We start from the raw sequence: 19845 nt of genomic DNA on the forward strand, positions 1-19845 counted from the left end.
CTTTCTCCATAAGAGGCAGATGCAGACCAGCAAAGGGGCACCAGTGGCCACTAGCACAGAGCAGGACTGTGACTGGGAGCTGTCAGGATGCTGGGATGGTGTGTGTGTGTGGGGCCCTTTGCTGTCTCCAGGCCCCTGCCTCCCCACTGATCCAAGTCCTCTGAGGAGTGTTACAGGAATGATTTTCCTCAGGGGCACATGTAGAGAGACACATGGGAAAAAATCGTATGCAGAAAATCAAATTCTAAAAGACGACAGGGCAACTTAAAAAAACAAAAATAAATACTTCACATTTGCTGGGCACAACTAAAAATAACAGGGTTAACTATCTCAGCTGTGTCCAATGTCTGTGGAAAGTCCCGTTTCAGCACTTGAGATATTTCCCAAGAGTCTCAGACATAGCAACGCTGTCCAGCTTCAGTTCTTCATACAGGAACTTGATCTGGGCCAGGATCTAAAGGAAACAGGGCAAAAGTCAGAGGTCAAAGACCAGCCCTCCCTCAGCCACTCTCGGGGCAAGCAACTGGGCATGGCCTTGAGGGGGTCCCCCCTAAGCCTCGACTACTCCCCATCAGCCCCGAAGGGGGCTCTACCCCCCCACACCTGGCACCAAGCCCAACAAACCGTCAAGTGTGAACCTCCAAGGGCGTGGTTGCCTCCAGGCTGGACGTCTAAGACAATGCGGGGGGCCTGGTAGCCTGAAAGAGAGCGAGGGAGACCTTGAGGTGCAGTGGCTGCCACTGCCATGTTGGCCCCCTTGCAAGGGCTTGAGAGAAGCAGCGCACTATTCTTGGGCACTGCCTGCAGAGTTGGGTCCAAAGGGCTTCATCCCCCGAACCAGAATAGATTATAGGAAAGAAGACAAGTCTTGTCTGAGGAGACGGAGAGGCAGAGTTGGGGCAGCCCACTTGGACTCTGAGGGTCCCTGGGGAATGTTCCAATTAGTGAAGTTGAGGACAGGCTGGAGGAGGGAAGTGACAGCCAAGCTACAAGTGAGGCTCAGGGGATCTCTGTGCCCCGTGGCCTGGCGCCCCTCAGGCAAGGCTCGGGTTCGTGTCCCTTTTCGGGCCTGCGCCTAAGGACAGCACATGGGGAAGTGGCTGTGCCAGGCACCCACCGTCTTCAGCCTCCTCAGCGTGCTGGGCCACAGCTGTCCGGAGCTTCTGGGTGTAGGCTAGGACGCCCTTCAGGGGGACTCGCTTGTCGTTCTCGTAGGCAGTGATGTGCATCGCTGGGTAGTGCTGAGGGAAAGGGGAGAAAGAGCTGAGTCCTGCTATCCCTACCCTACTGGAAGGGAAAACACCCCACACAGATTGCTAGGGGGACTTTGTGGCCCTGATCTGTGGCCTCCTGATTGGCTGGAAGGGAGATTCCAAAGGAGCAGAAGCAGGCGCTGGACAGTCTAGACGCCTCCTGACCTGCCTCAACAGGGAAGACACAGAGACCCATTCCAGCTTCCCCTCAGGAGCATCTCAGTCACACTCACCACAGGCCTGTCCCCTCAGCCTGCCCTGACCCTGCCTGCCTGTCCCATCCCTCACCGCGGTCAGTCAGGGCCAGCCTCGTACCTGAGGCCTGATGTTCTGGAAGGGGCAGTAGCTCCTGATGTAGCTCTTGTGCCTCTCGTCGGAGGAAGGGCTTCCCCACTCCTCCTGCTCCTCCAGCGTCAGCGGAAGGGTGGGGTCCATCATGGTGTTGAGGACATCCACAAAAGGTGCCTGGAGAGAGCCCAAGGGCCAAGTCTTGTAGGAGCCGTTTCAGAAGAGCCTCGTGTGCCCAATGAGTACCACGAAGACCGTGGACATTCTGTGGAGGCAGCGCCGTCATGGCCCTCGGCCAGGACCCGTGCTCAGAGCCAGGCCTGCCCGGTCTGTGGCACTGTGTGCGCCCGAAGGGTCTCTTGTGTCCCCCTCCCTCAGACACGCACACTCGTGCCCAAGCAGTGAGGACGGCTCTGATGGGCAAGGTGATGTGCGGGTAAATATGGAACCAACGCTTGCCTTCCCTGACCCTGTCCCACATGGGCAGCCACGGAGGGAGGAAGGCTGCCTGCCTCAGCTCTGGGCACTGCTGCCTTCCTGTTGAGACCCCCTACCCCCTGGGTGACCAAGCCACATGGGCTGGGCCGGGCCCTGGAACCTACCTCCAGGCTCACGGCTCTGAGCAGCTCCGGACGTGAGTTGCACAGGGCAGCGGCCAGCACGGCCCCCGCACTGAAGGCGCTCAAGGTGGTTCGGCGGGGCTGGGAGAGGCCCTGGCTGTGGAGCGTCTGCACGCAGGCCTCCAGGTCTGCGAGGCCGTTGAGCTTCTTGGTGAGCCGCCCCTCCACGTGCCACTGCAGGCCCAGCTCCCCGCCACCCCTGGAGAGAACAATGGTCAGCACGGTGTGGCCGGCTTGTACATAGGCACCAGGCCCACTGGTGAGGCTCAGTGTTCATAGGCCTCTGGATTTGGACTCAGCGCCAGGCACAGAGCCTGTTGAGCACCGCCTGGTTCTGGTGTCCAGATCAGAGAAGTGCCACTGACCCTCAGGCCCAGGCATCCAGAGTGCAGGGGCAACAGCAGGTCATGGGGCCTGCCCCACTGAGCAAACCACTGGTTCGGGTGTGTGTGGGGGAAACCTGAACAGTAAAGGCTAGGGAAGAGGGTGAGAGGACACAGAGAGGAAAGTAAGAGAGCTCAGAGAGAAGGAAGGCAAAAACCATCAGGGAGGAGGGTGAGCAGAACCTTCTAGGCTCTGGGCCCCGTGTGGGGTAGCGGCAGAAAACGAGATGTCCAAGGCCGGGCCCCCGTGACCTACCGGACATGGCAGTAGGCCAAGATCCAGCCGTTGTCCACCAGCACCCGCCGCTCCGGCCGGAAGTCCATCCGCAGGTCCTGGCCGTAGGCCCCGTACACGTGGAGCAGCAGAGGCCGCTTCCCTAAGTCATTGGCGTCCGCCCTGTGGAAGACCGTCATGGGCACCGCCGTCCCGTCCTGCAAGAAAGGCCATCCCTGCAGGCAGTGCCCTTCGTGCCAGGCTCCACAGGGCTCGGCTGGGCATGGCTGCCAGGTCACTACAGGGCTAGAGCTGCACCACTCCCCGCTGAATGGCCGCTAGCCTGCACTTTCCTTATCCCCACTTCTGGGCCACGAATGAAACCTTCCCAGCTTCTCTCTGGCTGAGCTGAGTGCAAGACAGAGTGCTCGCATGAAATGGCCTTTTGCTGCCCACCTCTTGGCCGTGCCAGACACCTGAGAAGTGGTGGGGAAGGGAGAGGCAGAGTAGCCTCCTCCAGGCCTCGGGCTCACCCAAGCGGCTCCTGGCCACCCCAAGAGGAGCCTGGTGCCTGCACGCACGGCCCACGCCCATCTGCAAGGTGAAGACCCTGTTGGCGGGGTTCCTGCCAACACCCTATGAGCCCTGAGGCCCAGAGCCGGGACAGGAGGGCAGTTAGTGTCGCTATGGGGTCCTTCATTCCAACATGCCCACAGTCGCTGACAAGAGATTGAGGAGGCACAGGGCGAGGGGTTCCGCCTCTCCCGTGGCCTAGACAGAGCCCCCAGGGTGTCCCAAGGAGGGGCACAGGCTCACCTTGCTTTTGGCTTCGAGCCGCAGCACACAACTGGTCTTGGGGATGGGGTCTTCGTGCTCTGTTTCCTCAAACAACTCGCCTTCTGCAAACTTGTAGGTGTAAAACTTGGGGGGACAGATGGGTGAGCACAGCTGAAAGGGGCAGTGGTCTGGGTCTGAGTCTGGTTCCAGGATAAACTCGCAGGCCCAGGGCGGGAGCTGAAGGAAAAGATGGCTGGCTTTATTTGAGTCTGGACCTGGGGCGAGCAGAGATGTGTGGACACATCCCTTGGGCAAAGGGTCGGTCACATGGAGCAGTAAGTACATTTTTAGTAGAAAAACCATCAAATCAGACCAGACATGAATGACTATTTAAGTAGAAGCGACAAGATCCTGGACTCAGATAAATCTTCACGAAGGAAAGTTATTGGGTATTTAGTACGTATTTTTTGCTCTTATAAGACACACCTGACCATAAGACGCATATAGTTTTTAGATGAGGAAAACAGAAAAAAATATTCTAAAACAAATGGCACAACGTGAGACACAGTTAGGAGATGGCAGCTGGGTGCAACCAGCCTGTGAGGCCAAAGTATATTTATAATACACTGGGCCACAGCTGGTCAAACACCTAACTTTTTTTTTTGTTTTGTTTTGTTTTATAATACACTGGGCCACAGCTGGTCAAACACCTAACTTTTTTTTTTGTTTTGTTTTTTTGGGTCTCACCCTGCAGTGCTCAGGGGTAGTTACTCCTGGCTCTACGCTCAGAAATCGCTCCTGGCAGGCTTGGGGGACCATATATGGGATACCGGGATTCAAAACACCATCCTTCTGCATGTAAGGCAAATGCACTACCTTCATGCTATCTCTCTGGCCTGTACTTAACTTTTTTTTATATCAGAAAAAAATGGGGCTGGAGCTGTAGCGCAATTGGAAGGCATCTGCCTTGCGAGTGCTAGCCTAGGACAGACCGAGGTTCTATCCCCAGAATCCCATATGGTCCCTCAAGCCATTTCTGAGCGATTTCTGAGCACATAGCCGGGAGTCCCTGGGTGTGGCTGGAAAAACAAAATGAAAACAAAACAAAAGGAAATAAAAACATTTTAAAATACTTTTTTGTTAATATGAAAATAAAAGTTGCGAGATAGCACAGTGGCGTTTGCCTTGCAAGCAGCCGATCCAGGACCAAAGGTGGTTGGTTCGAATCCCGGTGTCCCATATGGTCCCCCGTGCCTGCCAGGAGCTATTTCTGAGCAGACAGCCAGGGGCAACCCCTGAGCACCGCCGGGTGTAACCCAAAAACCAAAAACCAAAAAAAAAAAAAAAAAAAAAAAAAAAAAAAGAAAAAAAAAGTTGCAGTAGCGATCAGATAGTCTTCAACGAAAGCTCTCTATGTGATGGTGAAAGTATGTTAACCTGGGGCCGGGAAGGTGGTGCTAGAGGTAAGGTGTCTGCCTTGCAAGTGCTAGCATAGGAAGGACTGAGGTTTGATCCCCCGGCGTCCCATATGGCCCCCCCAAGCCAGGGGTGATTTCTGAGCACATAGCCAGGAATAACCCCCGAGTGTCAAATGGGTGTGGCCCAAAAACCAAAAAAAAAAAAAAAAAAAAAAAAAAAAGAAAGTATGTTAACCTGATTGCTCATCCTATGTGGTCTGCGCAATAAAGTCTGCGCATCACACTGCGATGTCCAGTGGTTAGTATTTGCTCTCCTCCCCTGCACTCAGGCTTCAGTTCCAGGCGGCATTCGCTCCATAAGATGCACAGACATCTCCCCTTATCTTTTGGGGGGAAAAAGTGCATCATATGGTATTAAAAATATGATAAATCCAAGCAGGGCAACTGCTAAGGGACAAGTATCGAAGCAGATCAGAGCCGTCCCAAGGCCCAAGCTGCTCCTGGCTCTTATCCCCTGCAGCACCTGATGATACCCTGGGCGGGTTCTGCGGACGCCACTCAGCTGTGGCACAGGCACTCATGGGCATGGTCAGGAGGACAGAAGGGAAGATTCTCTGGGAGCTGTGGGGAGCCAGCACCCAGCCAGACTTGCTCTGATACCTCGCAGAGCTTCGGGCTGCTGCTGTGTGATACGAGGCCCAGTGTAGACGGGAAAGACCCTTCCCTGTCCCCAGGGACTGGCCACAGAAAACTGGTGCCTGTCAGAGACCACAGTGAGAACAGTGTGACTCACAGGTGCTGCTGACCTGGCAACTGTTCCTGGGAGTGTGTCCCCAGGCTGCTGGGACCCGGGGAATGACCCACTTGCTCCCACAGGCTCCCTGCCCAAATATGCCCAGGTGTCTGTGGCCACATGGCACGCCAAGACCAGGCAGATCCAAGGGCCCCGGAATTAGAAGAAGCTCGTCCCCATGTCCAGCAGGACAGGTTCACAGTGACACCTCAGCCCTCTGGGGTGTCACACGCAGTGGGGGGTTCGTGCTCAGGATCATCACACAGCGTCGGCCTGAGGGGGCCCCTACCATCGGGGCTCAGGGCAGCCTCAGGCTGGAACATGGCCAGGGGAGAGAATCTGGCTTGAGTGGGAGCCACAGACACAGCAGGCTCTTGCTAGGGCACGGCAGGTTCGGCCAGAGTCACACAGCCTGGGGTCCTGACCAACTGCAAGGCCCAAACAACATCTTCTGGGGCACCTGGGACATGCCTGTCATGGACAGAAACAGCCCCGGCAGCAGAGTCTCTTGGGGTGGCTCAGGAGGGGGCACAGAATCCTGCTCCCTTTCAGAACCTCGGAATCTCCCAAGACACTCACTGGGTTTCCCGGTTCAGTCTGCTCAGTAGCTGCCCCCTCCACCGCCACTTAGGAGGAGCATGGGAGCAGGGGCCTCTGTGTGGCCCCGAGGTCAGCCGCCTGGCCATGGCCCTCGCTTCCCACTGCCCGACCCACCTTCAGGGAGCGGACGGAGCCGTCGGCCAGCCTGATGATGTGGACGCCCAGCAGGCCGCGGTGCTTGAGGAACAGGACGCAGTGGGCCCGGGACATGTTCAGGTCTACCACTCTGGCGCTTCTCTCTATGGTGAGGAGCAGGTCCCAGTTCATCACAGCAGGTGCATTGGCCGCCGTCCGCATGAGCTGTGCAGAGGATGGGAGGGACTGTGATGTTGCCAAGGCCGCCAGGTGCCTAGTGGCGCCTGACCATGGGGGACTGGGGTGGGGGCCGGGCCAGCCCCCATGTGTCTACAGAGCACATGGTTCGGGCTCTGGAGACTGTTTCGGGGCAACCAATGGTAGCCCCTCCGGAAGTACAGGAAATGGGGTTATTCATACGAAGATGACCCCAAAACGGACACCTCACTTACACCCCAACTTGCCACAAGAAGAACTGTTGAGAAGCAGGTACTTCCTCCTAGCCAGGGGTTGGGGGACAGGGATGGGGCTCACCTTGTTGGTTTTTAAAAAATCTTTGGGGGGCCAGAGTGATAGTATAGCAGTAGGGTGAATGCTTTGTATGCGGTTGATCTGGGACGAACCTAGGTTCGATCCCCGGCATCCCATATGATCCCCGAGTCTGCCACGGGAAATTTCTCAGTGCAGAGCCAGGAGAAGCCCTCTAAGGGCCACCAGTTGTAGCCCAAAAAAAAAATCATTTTTGGGCCACACCAGGTGGTGTTTGGGGTTGCTCCTAGCTCTGTGCTCAGGAGTGACTCTAGGCAGTGCTCAGGGGTCACTTGCTCTTGGCTCTGTGCTCAGGGGACTATACTGGATGCCAAGATGGAGCCTGGGTTGGCTGAGTGTAAAGGCAAGCGCTCTCCCTACTGTGCTACAGCTCTGGTCCCACGTTTATTTATTTTTTAAGTTTCTGGGCCACACCAGGAGAGTGCTCCGGGGTTACTCCTGAAAAATCACTACTTTTCAGTTACTCAGGAAAGACTCCAGGCGGTGCTCAGGGCCCCGTGGGTGACCATTGCTCACCTTGAACACGGTGGGCTCGCCCAGGTTGGTGAGGATGCACAGCTCATCATCCCAATGCTCCACATAGTACAGGACCCCCGGGGTGCGCTTCTGTACCAGCACTGGGGGGTCCCAGGGGCGCCGGCCATCCACGAGCCACACCTCAGAGGTGGTCTTGTTCTTGATGTTCACAGTGAGGAAACGCTGGTCTTTGGTGAGATAAAGGAAAATGAAGTAGCTTGAGAGAGAGAGATGAGGAGAGAAGTGGGAAAGGTGAGGAAGAAAGAGGGATAGAGGAGAGAAAGAGGGAGAGAGAGGGAGAATGAAATGGAAAGAAAGGGAGGGAAAGAGAGGGAGGGAAAGAAAAAGAAAGGGAAAAAGAAAAAAGAGAGGGAGGGAGATAGAGAGAGAGGGAGAGAGAAGGGGAGAGAAAGGAAAAGAAGGAGGGAGGGGGAGAGAGAGAGAGACAGAGATGAGTGGATCCGAACATAGCCTCGGTATACGGCTGTTCCCGGGCGCTCAGTCTGGGCATGAATCTATTTGTGTGCGAAACACTGACTCCTCACCCCAGGGTGCTCCCGCTCACTCCTCCAACAGTGGAGCTTAGAGTAATAAATGCCACATGGGCACTTTGGCCTGTCACATCTGCACTCCTGCCCGGCAGACTGAACAGTCCTGACCTGGGCCTGTCACTTGCACAGGACAGCTGTCCCCAGGCTTCCCAGTGGGGTGTCCATGCTGGCTTTACTCCACGAGAGCTTCTGTAGATTCTCTCCTGACCACCGAGTCATACGGCTTTTTACAATGGTTGTGGTCTTGAAAGAATTAAAAAAAAATTATTTTGGGAGCCATATCCAGCAGTGCTCAGGGGTTCCTCCTGGCTCTGTGCTCAGAAATCACTCCTGGCAGGCTCGGGGGACACTATGGATGCCAGGGATAAAACCTGTGTTCTTCCTGGGTCGTCTGAATGCAAGGCAAATGCCTTACTACTGTGTTCTCTCTCTCTGGCCTCATGGGATCACTCCTATTTTTTTTTTTTTTTTTTTTTGGTTTTTGGGCCACACCCGGCGGTGCTCAGGGGTTACTCCTGGCTGTCTACTCAGAAATAGCTCCTGACAGGCATGGGGGACCATATGGGATATCGGGATTTGAACCAACCACCTTAGGTCCTGGATCGGCTGATTGCAAGGCAAACGCCACTGTGCTATCTCTCCGGGCCCAGGGGATCACTCCTGATGGGCTTGAAGGACCCTATGGGATGCAGGGATCGAACCCGGGTTGGTCACAGGCAAGATGAGTGCACAAAATGTCAAGATCACAGAGCCTGGTGAGTGTCCCTCTGGCCCCCAACGTGACATCCCACCCCAAGAGCAGGACAGTTGGTCAGTGAGGGAAGAATGGCCTCGTGATGCTGCTACCTTGGGTCTTTTTCTGTGTAAAAATGCTCGTTTCGCTTGTTTTCTCCGAAGGTGGCTCGGTAGACATCCAGGCAGCGGAGGTTTCTCTGGGAGGTGTAGAACAAGACGTCCTCACCCTCCTCGCCCCTCAGCCACTCTGAAAGGAGAGACACATGCAGGGGACAGGGCCGCAAGATGGGCCGCAGCCTTGGTGCGAAGGGCAGTCCTGCCTGGGTTTCTGGGGTAGGACGTGGTATCTGGAGGCCAGGGACCCTCCTCCCTGAGTAGGAGCTGTGCCACGCTGCTTTCAGGCGCCTCTGTGGCACCACGAAGGCTGCCTGTCAGGGGACACTCTGGTAAAGTCACTCTTGCTTTGGTGACATGAACTGTTTACGCCTATGAGCTTCTTTGTTGTTTTTGGGCCATACCCGGCAGTACTCAGTAATGATGCCTGGAGGTGCTCAGGGGACCCTATGGGATGCCAGGGATATAACCGGGTTGGCCATGTGCAAGGCAAACGTCCTCTCCGCTGTGCTATCACCCCACGAAGGAAGATTTATAAGAATTTGTTTTTCACAAAGAAAAACACTCAAACATCCAAGATTAAGATGGCCAAAAATGGGCCGGAGAGATAGCATGGAGGTAAGGTATTTGTCTTGCATGCAGAAGGATGGTGGTTCCAATCCTGGCATCCCATATGGTCCCCCGAGCCAGCCAGGAGCAATTTCTGAGCATAGAGCCAGGAGTGACCCCAAAAACAAAACAAAACAAAACAAGATGGCCAAAAATGATGTGAGAAAAATGTGCCAAAGAAGTTATTAGATAGGGGGAAAAAAGAAAAAAAGAAGTATGTAGATAAGCAGATTTAGCATAACTAAGATCATTAGAAAGGAGATAGATGGTAAAACACGGGTTAAAAAAGAAAATTAACGGGCCCGGAGAGATAGCACAGCAGCGTTTGCCTTGCAAGCAGCCGATCCAGGACCAAAGGTGGTTGGTTCGAATCCCGGTGTCCCATATGGTCCCCCATGCCTGCCAGGAGCTATTTCTGAGCAGACAGCCAGGAGTAACCCCTGAGCACCGCCGGGTGTGGCCCAAAAACCCAAAAACCAAAAAAACAAAAACAAAAACAAAAAAACAAAATTAACGGGGCTGGAAGGTCAGTGGTTCGAATCCCAGCATCCCATATAGTCTCCTGAGCCTGCCAGAGGCGATTTTTGAGCCTAGAGCCAGGAGTAACCCCTGAGCGCTGTCAGGTGTGATCCAAAAACCAAAAAGAAAAAAAAATTTTTTTGTTTTTGTTTTTGGGCCACACCAGGTGGCGTTCAGGGTTTCCTCCTGGCTCTGTGCTCAGAAATCGTTCCTGGCAGGCTTGGTGGACCATATGGGATGCCGGGATTCAAACCACCGTCTGTCCTAGATCAGCTGTGTGCAAGGTAAACGCCCTACTGCTGTGCTATCTCTCCGGCCCCCCAAAAAGAATTTTTTTTTTTGTTCTTGGGCCACACCCGACGGTGCTCAGGGGTTACTCCTGGCTGTCTGCTCAGAAATAGCTCCTAGCAGGCACGGGGGACCATATGGGACACCGGGATTCGAACCAACCACCTTTGGTCCTGGATCGGCTGCTTGCAAGGCAAACGCAGCTGTGCTATCTCTCCGGGCCCCCCAAAAAGAATTTTAACATATCAAAAATTATCTAACAGGAGTTAATTTCTGAGCGCAGAGCCAGGACCTCTGAACACAGCTGGGTGTAGCCCCCAAACAAACAAAAAAAGAGAATGCCTGATATCCCAAATCACAGCACAGTGGGGTCTGTGTTGCTTTAGGAATGCAGATGTGGACCCAGAAGCTCCAAGGAAGGTCTCTGGCACGAGTGTTCCCAGGGGTGAGGGTGAGCGGACAAAGGGCGTGTGTGGAGCAGACAGAACTGGGCAGTGGCATGGGGGTGGGACTCACCGAAACTGGACACGTCAGGGAAAGATGCTTCCACTGCAGGGGGGTCGCTGAGCCGCACCACCACGCAGATACAGGCCTCCGACTCCTCCGTCGTCACCTTGGCGGCCACATAGTTCCCGTCAGGGGCAACTCGGATGGAGTCGAGGAAGGGCCGATCCAGTTTCAGCTCTTCCAGATTGCACAGAACTTCATAATCCTCGCTCTCTGTGGCATTGAGAAAAGGAGGAACGTGGTAATCAAAGTATTTTAAGAGTTCTTCTTCTTCTTTTTTTTGTTTTTTTTTTTGTTTTTGGGCCACACCCAGCGATGCTCAGGGGATACTCCTCGCTGTCTGCTCAGAAATAGCTCTTGGCAGGCACGGGGGACCATATGGGACACAGGGATTCGAACCAACCACCTTAGGTCCTGGATCAGCTGCTTGCAAGGCAAAAACCGCTGTGCTATCTCTCCGGGCACGAGTTCTTATTTTTTAAATTTTTCTTTCATATTTTTGGGTCACTCCTGGCTATGTGCTCAGAATTTGCTCCTGGTAGGCTTGGGGGATGATATGAGATGCCAGGGGATCGAACCACGGTCTGACCTACGTCAGCATGTGCAAGGCAAACTCCCTACCGCTTGCGCCACCGCTCTGGCCCCCATTTTAGGACTCCCCCCACATTTTAATACTTTTTTTTTGGGGGGGGTCACACCCAGCAGTGCTCAGGGGACCATAAAGAATATTCTATTTGTGTTCTATATATGTATATATATTTTTTCGGGCCACACCCATTTGATGCTCAGGGGTTATTCCTGGCTAAATGCTCAGAAATTGCCCCTGGCTTGGGGGGACCATATGGGACACCGGGTGGGGGGGGTCAAACCCTGGTCCTTCCTTGGCTAGGGCTTGCAAGGCAGACACTTAACCTCTAGCGCCACCTTGCCGGCCACATTTTAATACTTTTTAAACCGTATCTCAACTGTTTTGTTTTGGGGCCACCCACCCAAGGATCACCTCTGGCTCTGCACTCAGGAACCAATCACTCCTGGTGGAGTGGAGGACCAGCTCTGCCAGGGACTGAATCTGGGCAGCTGCATGCAAGGCAAGCGCTCCAACATCTGTACTTTCTCTCCAGCCCCATCTCAAAAATTTTTTTGTTTTTTGTTTTTGGATCACACCCAACAGCGCTCAGGGGTTACTCCTGGCTCTACCTGAGAAATCGCTCCTGGCAGGTACGGGGACCATATGGGATGCCGGGTTCGAACCACCATCCTTCTGCATGAAAGGCAAACGCCTTACTTCCATGCTATCTCTCCAGCCCCATCTCAAACATTTTTGTTTTAGGGCCACATATGGCAATGCTCAGGGGCTACTCTGGGATCTGCACTCAGGAATTAAATCCTGATGATGTTCAGGGGACTATCTGGGAAGTCGGGGATCAAACCCAGAATAGCCATGTACAGGGCAAATGCCCTCCCTGCTGTGCTATCACTCCATCTTCCATCAGAAATCACACCTGGCAGGCTTGAGGGACCATATGGGATGTTGGGGATCGAATCTGGGTCTGTCCTGGGTTGGTCGCGTGCAAGGCAAACACCCTACTGCTGTGATATCGTTCCAGCCCTGAGGGACTGTGTTCTGCTTGCTTAGTATTGATTGTGTGACTTAATTTGCTTGACCTGCTGTGAGAGACTGAACATTATCCCACACTAGTCACTGCCAGACTATACAGTAAATTGGCTACTCTGTTGCTTTATAGATTTAGTACGAGTGCTTAGCACAGTCCTGGGATCTGGTGGGTGCTGAAAGACCATGAAATGCTCTCTGCTCTCCCTGCTGAGATTCCTAGTAGCTGGTACAGGATCCGAAACCCGGTGCTGAAGGAGAGATGCCGACCAGGGCCACCTTCTTTCTGTTTCCTATGGCAGCGAAGGAACTGACTCTCACCCAAACCTGGGGCTGGGGATGATGCTCAGAGGTGAAGCACCTTCTTTCCAATGCACGAAGCACTGCATGGGAATTTTTTCCTTTGTTTTTGGGCCACACCTGGCGTCGCTCAGGGGCACTCCTGGCAGGCCTTGGAGATCATCTGGGATGCTGAGAATTGAACCCAGGTCCATCCTGCATTGGCAGTGTGGAAGGCTAATGCCCTACCACTGTGCTATCTCTCTGGCCCTGCGAGGGGATTTTTATCCCTTTGAGAAATCAACACCAAATCTCCAGGAAAGCTGAAATCTGAAAAAAATAATCTCAAGTTTTTGGCTTGTTCCAAGAAATGCCGTGCACGTACCTTTGTCAACTTTGCAGCGGACCAGGCTGACACCTTCTTGGTAATAAACGAAAGCGCCATGTTTGATCTGACAACGGGAAGAAAGGGAAGCGTGACTTAGAACAAGCCAAACAGACTCGGATCTGAGGCGAGGTGAGGAGCGAGACGCTGTCAGGAATGAAATAGGGATGAAAACATGGAATGTCACACTTCTCACTGCACAGTGTCATGATCAGGACATGGCTCCCATGTCCCCAACCATAGGGAGATCCTTGTGCGGTAGTGTTGGAGGCCACAGTGATAAATACAGCAGTGCATGCTGTATTGTATTTGGTACTGGAGCATGCTGGGGAGGGCAGAAAAGATGTCTCGGGTCCCGTGAGCTGGATGTGATATGGGAAACAGCGACTAACCAGGACGCAGCCGTCCCACCTGGTTGCCTAAGCACAGAGCGGGGCATGGCACCAAAACAAAACAAAACAAAAAGCCAGAGGCATGTAAGCAGCCAGTGCCTCCTGACAGATGATGAGATGAAGATGAAGATACAACTAAATATTATCTAGCTGGAAAAAAATATGGAGCACTGGGGCCAGAGCGATTGTACAGTGGGTAGGGGCTTCCCTTGCATCTAGCTGATAGCTGATGTGGGTTTGATCCTGCCACCCTATACGGTAAGCCCTGAGCACCTCCAGGTATGGCCCAAAGCTACTCCTTCCCTCACCTTCAAAACATGGGAGGCACATTGCAACAGTGGGATCCAATTCAACTGCATAAAGAGAAGGCACATTGTTTCAGTGGGACCCTATTCAGTTGTGTAAAGAGGAGGCCATTGCTACAGTGAGACACTATTCAGCCGTACAAAGGAGAGACACGTTGATGCAGTGGAGTACTCTTCAGCTGTACTAAGGACCATGGCCTGAGAGAGAACTCTAGGGACAGTGCCTGAAGCCTGGACCCCCTCCCTAGCACCATCAGGTTCTCTGAGCACTGCCAGGTCTGGAGAGATGGACAGTGGGGAGGGAGATGATCCTGCACACGGCCACCCTGGATTGATCCTGAGCCACACTGGGAGTTTTCCCTGTGCACAGAGAAAGAGTGAGGCCCGAGCAGCCAGTGATGTGACCCCAAGACAAAACAAACAGTAACATCCCCCGTTTTTTCTGTTTGCAGCAAAATGTAAGTTCAAATGAAGAAAGCACATATCGCCTGAGCAGGGCTCAACCCTGCCCCCATCCAAAAAAAGAAACAGGCTAAATGACTGTCCTAAAGGCACAGAGTGTGGGACCCAAAGATGGAGAAAGAAAGATCCAAGAAATATGGCTATTGCCTCTGTGGGCAGAGGGGCATGAGTGGGCACCACAGAGTGGAAAGATAACAGCCACATGCTTCTGGAAAAATAAGATCTTGTTTCATCTTTGCATTAAAAAAACAAAACAAGGCAGGGGCCGGGCAGTGGCGCTAGAGGTAAGGTGCCTGCCTTACCTGCGCTAGCCTTGGACAGACCCCGGTTTGATCCCCCGGCGTCCCATATGGTCCCCCAAGCCAGGAGCGACTTTTGAGAGCACATAGCCAGGAGTAACCCCTGAGCGTCAATGGGTGTGGCCCAAAAACCAAAAATAAAAGAACAAAAATAACAAAACAAAACAAAACAAAACAAGGCTGGAGAGAAAGCACAGGGATAGGGTGTTTGTCTTGCATGCAGCCCATCCAGGACAGACAGTGGCTCAAATTCCGGCATCCTATATAGTCCCCCGAGCCTGCCAGGAGTGCCAGAGTGATAGAAGAGCAGGAAGGCATTTGCCAACCTGCAGCCAACCTGCGTTCTATTCCTGGCATCCTGGAGTCCACCAAGCCTGTCAGGAGTGATTCCTGAGTGCAGAGCCAGGAGTAACCCCTGAGCACCAACAAGAAACCAAAAAAGTGTTAAACAAAACCGGCTGTTTCCAGAAACCAGAAAACTCATTTTGTTTTGACTTTTCACATTTTCTGTGTTTGCTTGGGGCAGGAGGCTTGGGGATATCCGTGGAGCCAGTTCCACACCTGTCTTCCTTCACTGCACAGGGTGCCAGCCACTGAAGCCAGGTCCTTTGGGGGGACGGGGGAGCAACAGGCCAGCAGCAGCCTGATGTTGCTGTGGGTGATGGGATCCCCACCGGGCGGGTGCGTGCGTCATACCTCGGCGTGGACCACCTCGTACCCCTCCTGGGCCTGCGCCTCCAGCCTTGCTCTCGCCTTTTCAAAGGTGTCCACGTTCCCTGTCGATGCTTTGCTTTCTCGCTTGGCCGACTCCAGGTCCTGGAAAAAGTTCGACTGGTATGTCATGAAATTTCAAACGTGGGGAAGAAGAAACCCTCATCTACACGTGTGTTATTTGCTTCCCACAGTGGCAAGATTTTACGGTCACTGCCCATGAACCATGTGTTGCACGCACGATAAAGGTGGTTTCTGAAGCTCAACAACTGAGCCCTGTTTGTTTGTTTTTGGGTCTCACCCAGAGGGACTCAGGGGTTGCTCCTGGCTCTGCACTCAGAAATCGCTCCTGGCAGGTTGGGGGAACCATATGGGATGCAGTGTATTGAACCGGGGTCCATCCGGGGTTGGCTGTGTGCAAGGCAAACACCCTACCGCTGTGCTATCTCTCTGGCCCCTGAGTCCTGTTTCTTTCAGAAATTTTGAAGAGAGAACTTGAGAGGCCAGCACTCAGGTGCCAGGAGAGGTCATGGAGCAGCAGGAGGTGGGGTTGGTACAGGTACGTGTCGCGCGCGTGTGTCGACACACACACACACACACACACACACACACACACACACACACACACACACACACACACACACACACCCCAGAGGGGCACAAGAGCTCTCCAGAGGGGAGATGGTCCTGGTATGGGGAGCTCTGGGGGAGGCCAACATTCGCTCTGATTTATTCCATTAAGTCTTTTAATTCTGAAGTTGAGGCAAATAATCTGTCTTTTTCATCCTCTAGAACCCCAATTTTCCTTTCTTGTGGGGAGAAGAAATCCCATAATCAGAACGGCTTACCCAATCCAAAGGCAAATTGGTGCCTATTAGAACAGAGTTTCTCTTTCGGTGTAAGGGGGAAAAAACCTCTATATTTATCTTATGAAAGGAAGGACAGGGCCAAGAATGGGAGATGAATGAACCTGAGCAGGGAGAGATAAAAGCCAAGTGGGGCTGGAGAAATAGCATAGTGGTAGTGCATTTGCCTTGCACATGGCTGATCCAGGACAAACACAGGTTCGATCCCCGGCATCCCTTATGGTCCCTTGAGCCTGCCAGGAGGGATTTCTGAGTGCAGAGCCAGAGGAACCCCCGAGCACTGCCGGCTGTGGCCCCAAATTAAAACAAAACAGATCATCTTTTTGGGAGTGTTTAACGAGGAACAGCTCCCAAGGACTCTGGTGGACACTGAACTATTGTGACCCATGACAGAATCACAGCGCTCAACAAAAGTGCTCCAGCCACATGTCCCGGGGCTGCCTTGTCTGATGCAAATACGACTAGACACAATGGGCAATGGGCAACTTGGGCCTTGTGCCAGTGATGACAGCTGAGCCTGGGACAAGGTCCCTGCCTGCTGGGCCACATTCATGGCAGGACACCAGGACACTGCCTGTGCGACACTGTGAGAGCAGAGCTGGACTCAGGAGAACAAAACAGACCCATCAAGGCAGATGGAAAACAGCCGCATTCATGGGGGGCTCCCTGGAACTCCCTGATTCCAGGTGAGGATTGTGGGCCTGCTCTGGTCTTTGGGCTTCACCCCAGGAGGGTGTTAGCCTGGCCCAAACCCCCCAAAGCTCCGAGGCAGCCCCGAGCTCAACAAACCTTGGCAAACCACTAACGAGTCAGACAGAGCTCTGGCCCCAGCAGTCCCAGAATGAGGCAATCTGGCCTGACAGTGTTGGCACAGATCTGGGCTTCAGAGCCTCTCTCAGTCCCACAACTCTCTTGTCTCCAGAATGTGGCCCTCTGGAGCCGAGGCCAGCACACAGCTATCTGGAACCCTGATGGGTGAGAGGGAGGCAAGCGAAAGCTAACATTTGTCCCAAACATCAAACCAGAAATTTGCTTTAAGTATGTAATCAAGTGTTTAAATAAAATATTAAAAAAAAAAAAAAGAAATTTGCTTTAAGTAGGATAAATCTGTGTGTGCTGGGGTCGAAGTGATAACACAGCAGAAAGGCATTTGCCTTGCAGGCAGCCGACCTGGGACAGACATGGGTTTGATCCCCAACATCCCATATGGTCCCCTGATCTGCTCAAGGAATAACCTTTGAGCACCAGGGGTGTGACCCCCCAAAAAACCAAAACACACACACACACACACACACACACACACACACACACACACACTTGCATGAGTGGGAAAGCAACAGGTATCTGAGTACATTATAAAAATGCTCAAGTTAAAATGCAATAAAAAAGAAAAAAATATGTAAAGGCGAAATGTAAAGAATAAAAGCCTCACAACTAACATTCAAATATTTAGGAGCCAAAATAAAAATCTGCAAAACCTACAAGAAATTACAAGTATGAATTCAGAGATAAAGAAAACTTAAATAGGAAGCCAAATAACTGATTAAATATGATGTTTAGATTCTTTCTTTGGGGGGTGAGGGGGGGAGACGGCACAGCAGCAGGATGTTTTCCCTAACAGGCGGCTGACCTGAGATGGACCCGGGTTCGATTTCCAGCATCCCCTAAGGTCCCCGAGCCTGCCAGGACCAAGTTCTGAGCGCAGAGCCAGGAGGAACCCGAGTGCTGATGCTGGGTGTGACCAAAAACCAAAAAAAAGTATTTTTATGGGTGGGAGGGGAAGGGCTCACCAAGCAGTGCTCACCAGTGCATCAAGGCAAGGGTCCGAAGAGACAGCTTTGTGGGGAATGGCCATGTGGGGCCTCACCTCGCCAGGTTGTGCAGGCACTGGGTGATCCTTTGAAAACTCACAGGTCACATCAGAATGCGACAGGCATGCGTGGGCTTTTGTACACGTGTGTGTGTGTGTGTGTGTGTGTGTGTGTGTGTGTGTGTGTGTGTTTTGGGCCGTACCCAGCAGCACTCAGCAATCACTCCTGGCGGCTCGGCTCAGGGCACCCCATGGAATGAGTGCTGGGGATGGAACCTGGGTCAGCAGCGTGCACGGCAAGCGCCTTCCGTGCAGCGCCACCGCTTCAGCCTGGTCCGTGCGGGTCCCGTGGTGGCTGTCCCAAGCGCGAGTGGCCTGGACGTGAAACCGCCTCTGGAGCGACTGAGAAAGCCAAGCAGCTGCCCAGGTTGAGGCTGGCCTCTGTGCGCAGGCAAGGGGCCCGCAGCAGGCGACACACGCTCGGTGCCTACCTGACAGCAGTGTCGGCTCGGGGTCCACCTCACCGAGTCTGCCGCTGTCCGGGGCTCCCTCCGCACACTCTGGGCCGGGAGGGGCGTGTGCCGGGGGGGCGAGCCGGGAGAAGGGGCGACCGCACTGGCCTGCCGCTGCGGTGGGCAGCTCGCCGACGAGGGCGCCGGGCGCCGACACCCGAGGGTCCTCAGCAGGCGCGAGGCCGCGCGCATGGCTGCAGGGGAGCAGTCTGGAGGCCCCAGGCAGGCCCCGGCCCTGGATCACGGCTCTCTGCTTGGCCGTGGGCCCGGAGCACCGGACGGGCTGACCCTGGGCAGGACAGGGCTGGGAGCCTGCAGCTGAGGATGGGGGCGGAGAAGCCCGGGCTTCTCTCAGCGGCCACTGCTCCCAGGCGGGCCCTCGACGCTCGGAGCCAGTCGGCCCGGGGGTCCAGCAGGCCGCTGATGGCCTCAGGCGACCCGCACGGACACAGACGCGGAGAGCCGAGCGGGCGCGCGGGCAGACTGGGCTGGGCCACTGGCACGGCGGCCTCCGGAGGCTGCAGGGTCTCGGGGAGGCTGGGACCCCCTCCTGGCCCTCCGGTCAGGGCTTAGGGGTCGCCCAGCATCAGCCTGGAGGGTCCCAGGCCCAGGGCAGCAGGGCCCGTCCTCCTCCCACGGCGGCCCTGGACACTCGCTGGCCGGCGTCCCGGGAGGCTCCGACCCGGCCCAGCCTCGGAGGATGCGCACATGCGCACAGCCGGCCTCGCGCCTCTGGGCAGCACGACGGGGACGTCGCGCGACGACGCTCCGCGAAGCCGCCGCCGCCATGTTTGTTGTGGTCAGTGTCGGGGCTCCCCTCCGGACCCCGACTCGCCGCGGCCCGGTCTGCACGCGCGTCTGGACCCCGACGTCGTCGCCGTCAGCACCCCGCGGCTGAGGAAGGGCGAGGGCGCCGCCGGCTTACGCTACGGCGGCCCCAACCCGCCGGGTGCCCTTCACAAACATGGCCGCCGCGGCGTCACGGCGCAGGAGCGCGGTCCGGTCGCCATGGAGACGCGACCCGGAAGTGGGCCGGCGGGGCGGGGCGGGGCGGGGCGGGGGCGCGGGCGCCGGCATGGACTCGCGGCCGAACCGGGGCCGCCCCGCGGGGCTCGCGGCGTCGCGCTGGCAGCTGCTGCGGCAGGTGAGGGCCGGCCCTGAGTCCATGCGGAGCGCCCCGCGCCCCCGCAGCGTCGGCACCCCAGCCCCAGGCCGCGCAGACACCGTCACTCGCAGGCACGCCGCTCCCCGGCCGGCGCAGTCTGCAGGGCGCGGAGACTGGCCACTACTGGGCAGCGGGGGCACCGCCTGGCCGCCCTGGAGGACACAGCGCCAGGGCCCGGGGCTTGTCCCGGCTGTCCCGGCTTTCCTTGAGCAGCCCGGACACTCCTGAGGGGGCTCCC

General features: G+C 55.0%; 2 protein-coding genes across 2 annotated transcripts in view; one reads left to right on the forward strand and one right to left on the reverse strand.

Annotated features, from left to right (window-relative positions):
- Positions 1-313: 313 nt before the first annotated feature.
- Positions 314-19519, reverse strand: PREPL (prolyl endopeptidase like). The gene is made up of 17 exons (XM_049784714.1): positions 19385-19519; positions 19034-19336; positions 18687-18960; positions 18422-18636; positions 15240-15359; positions 13086-13152; positions 10819-11022; positions 8884-9019; positions 7487-7703; positions 6461-6646; positions 3575-3772; positions 2801-2976; positions 2144-2360; positions 1569-1718; positions 1118-1241; positions 625-698; positions 314-454 (listed from the first exon to the last, which is right to left on the reverse strand). The coding sequence occupies exons 1-17, from the start codon at positions 19517-19519 to the stop codon at positions 365-367; spliced, it is 2886 nt and encodes a 961-aa protein (XP_049640671.1). The 3' UTR covers positions 314-364.
- Positions 19518-19845, forward strand: part of CAMKMT (calmodulin-lysine N-methyltransferase) — a 157261-nt gene continuing 156933 nt past the window's right edge. The window contains exon 1 of the mRNA XM_049784715.1: positions 19518-19586. Coding sequence (XP_049640672.1) covers positions 19518-19586 — 69 coding nt within the window. The remainder of the gene's footprint in view (positions 19587-19845) is intronic.

The sequence above is a fragment of the Suncus etruscus genome, chromosome 12 (assembly GCF_024139225.1).
Source record: "Suncus etruscus isolate mSunEtr1 chromosome 12, mSunEtr1.pri.cur, whole genome shotgun sequence".
Classification (NCBI taxonomy): Eukaryota; Metazoa; Chordata; class Mammalia; order Eulipotyphla; family Soricidae; genus Suncus; species Suncus etruscus.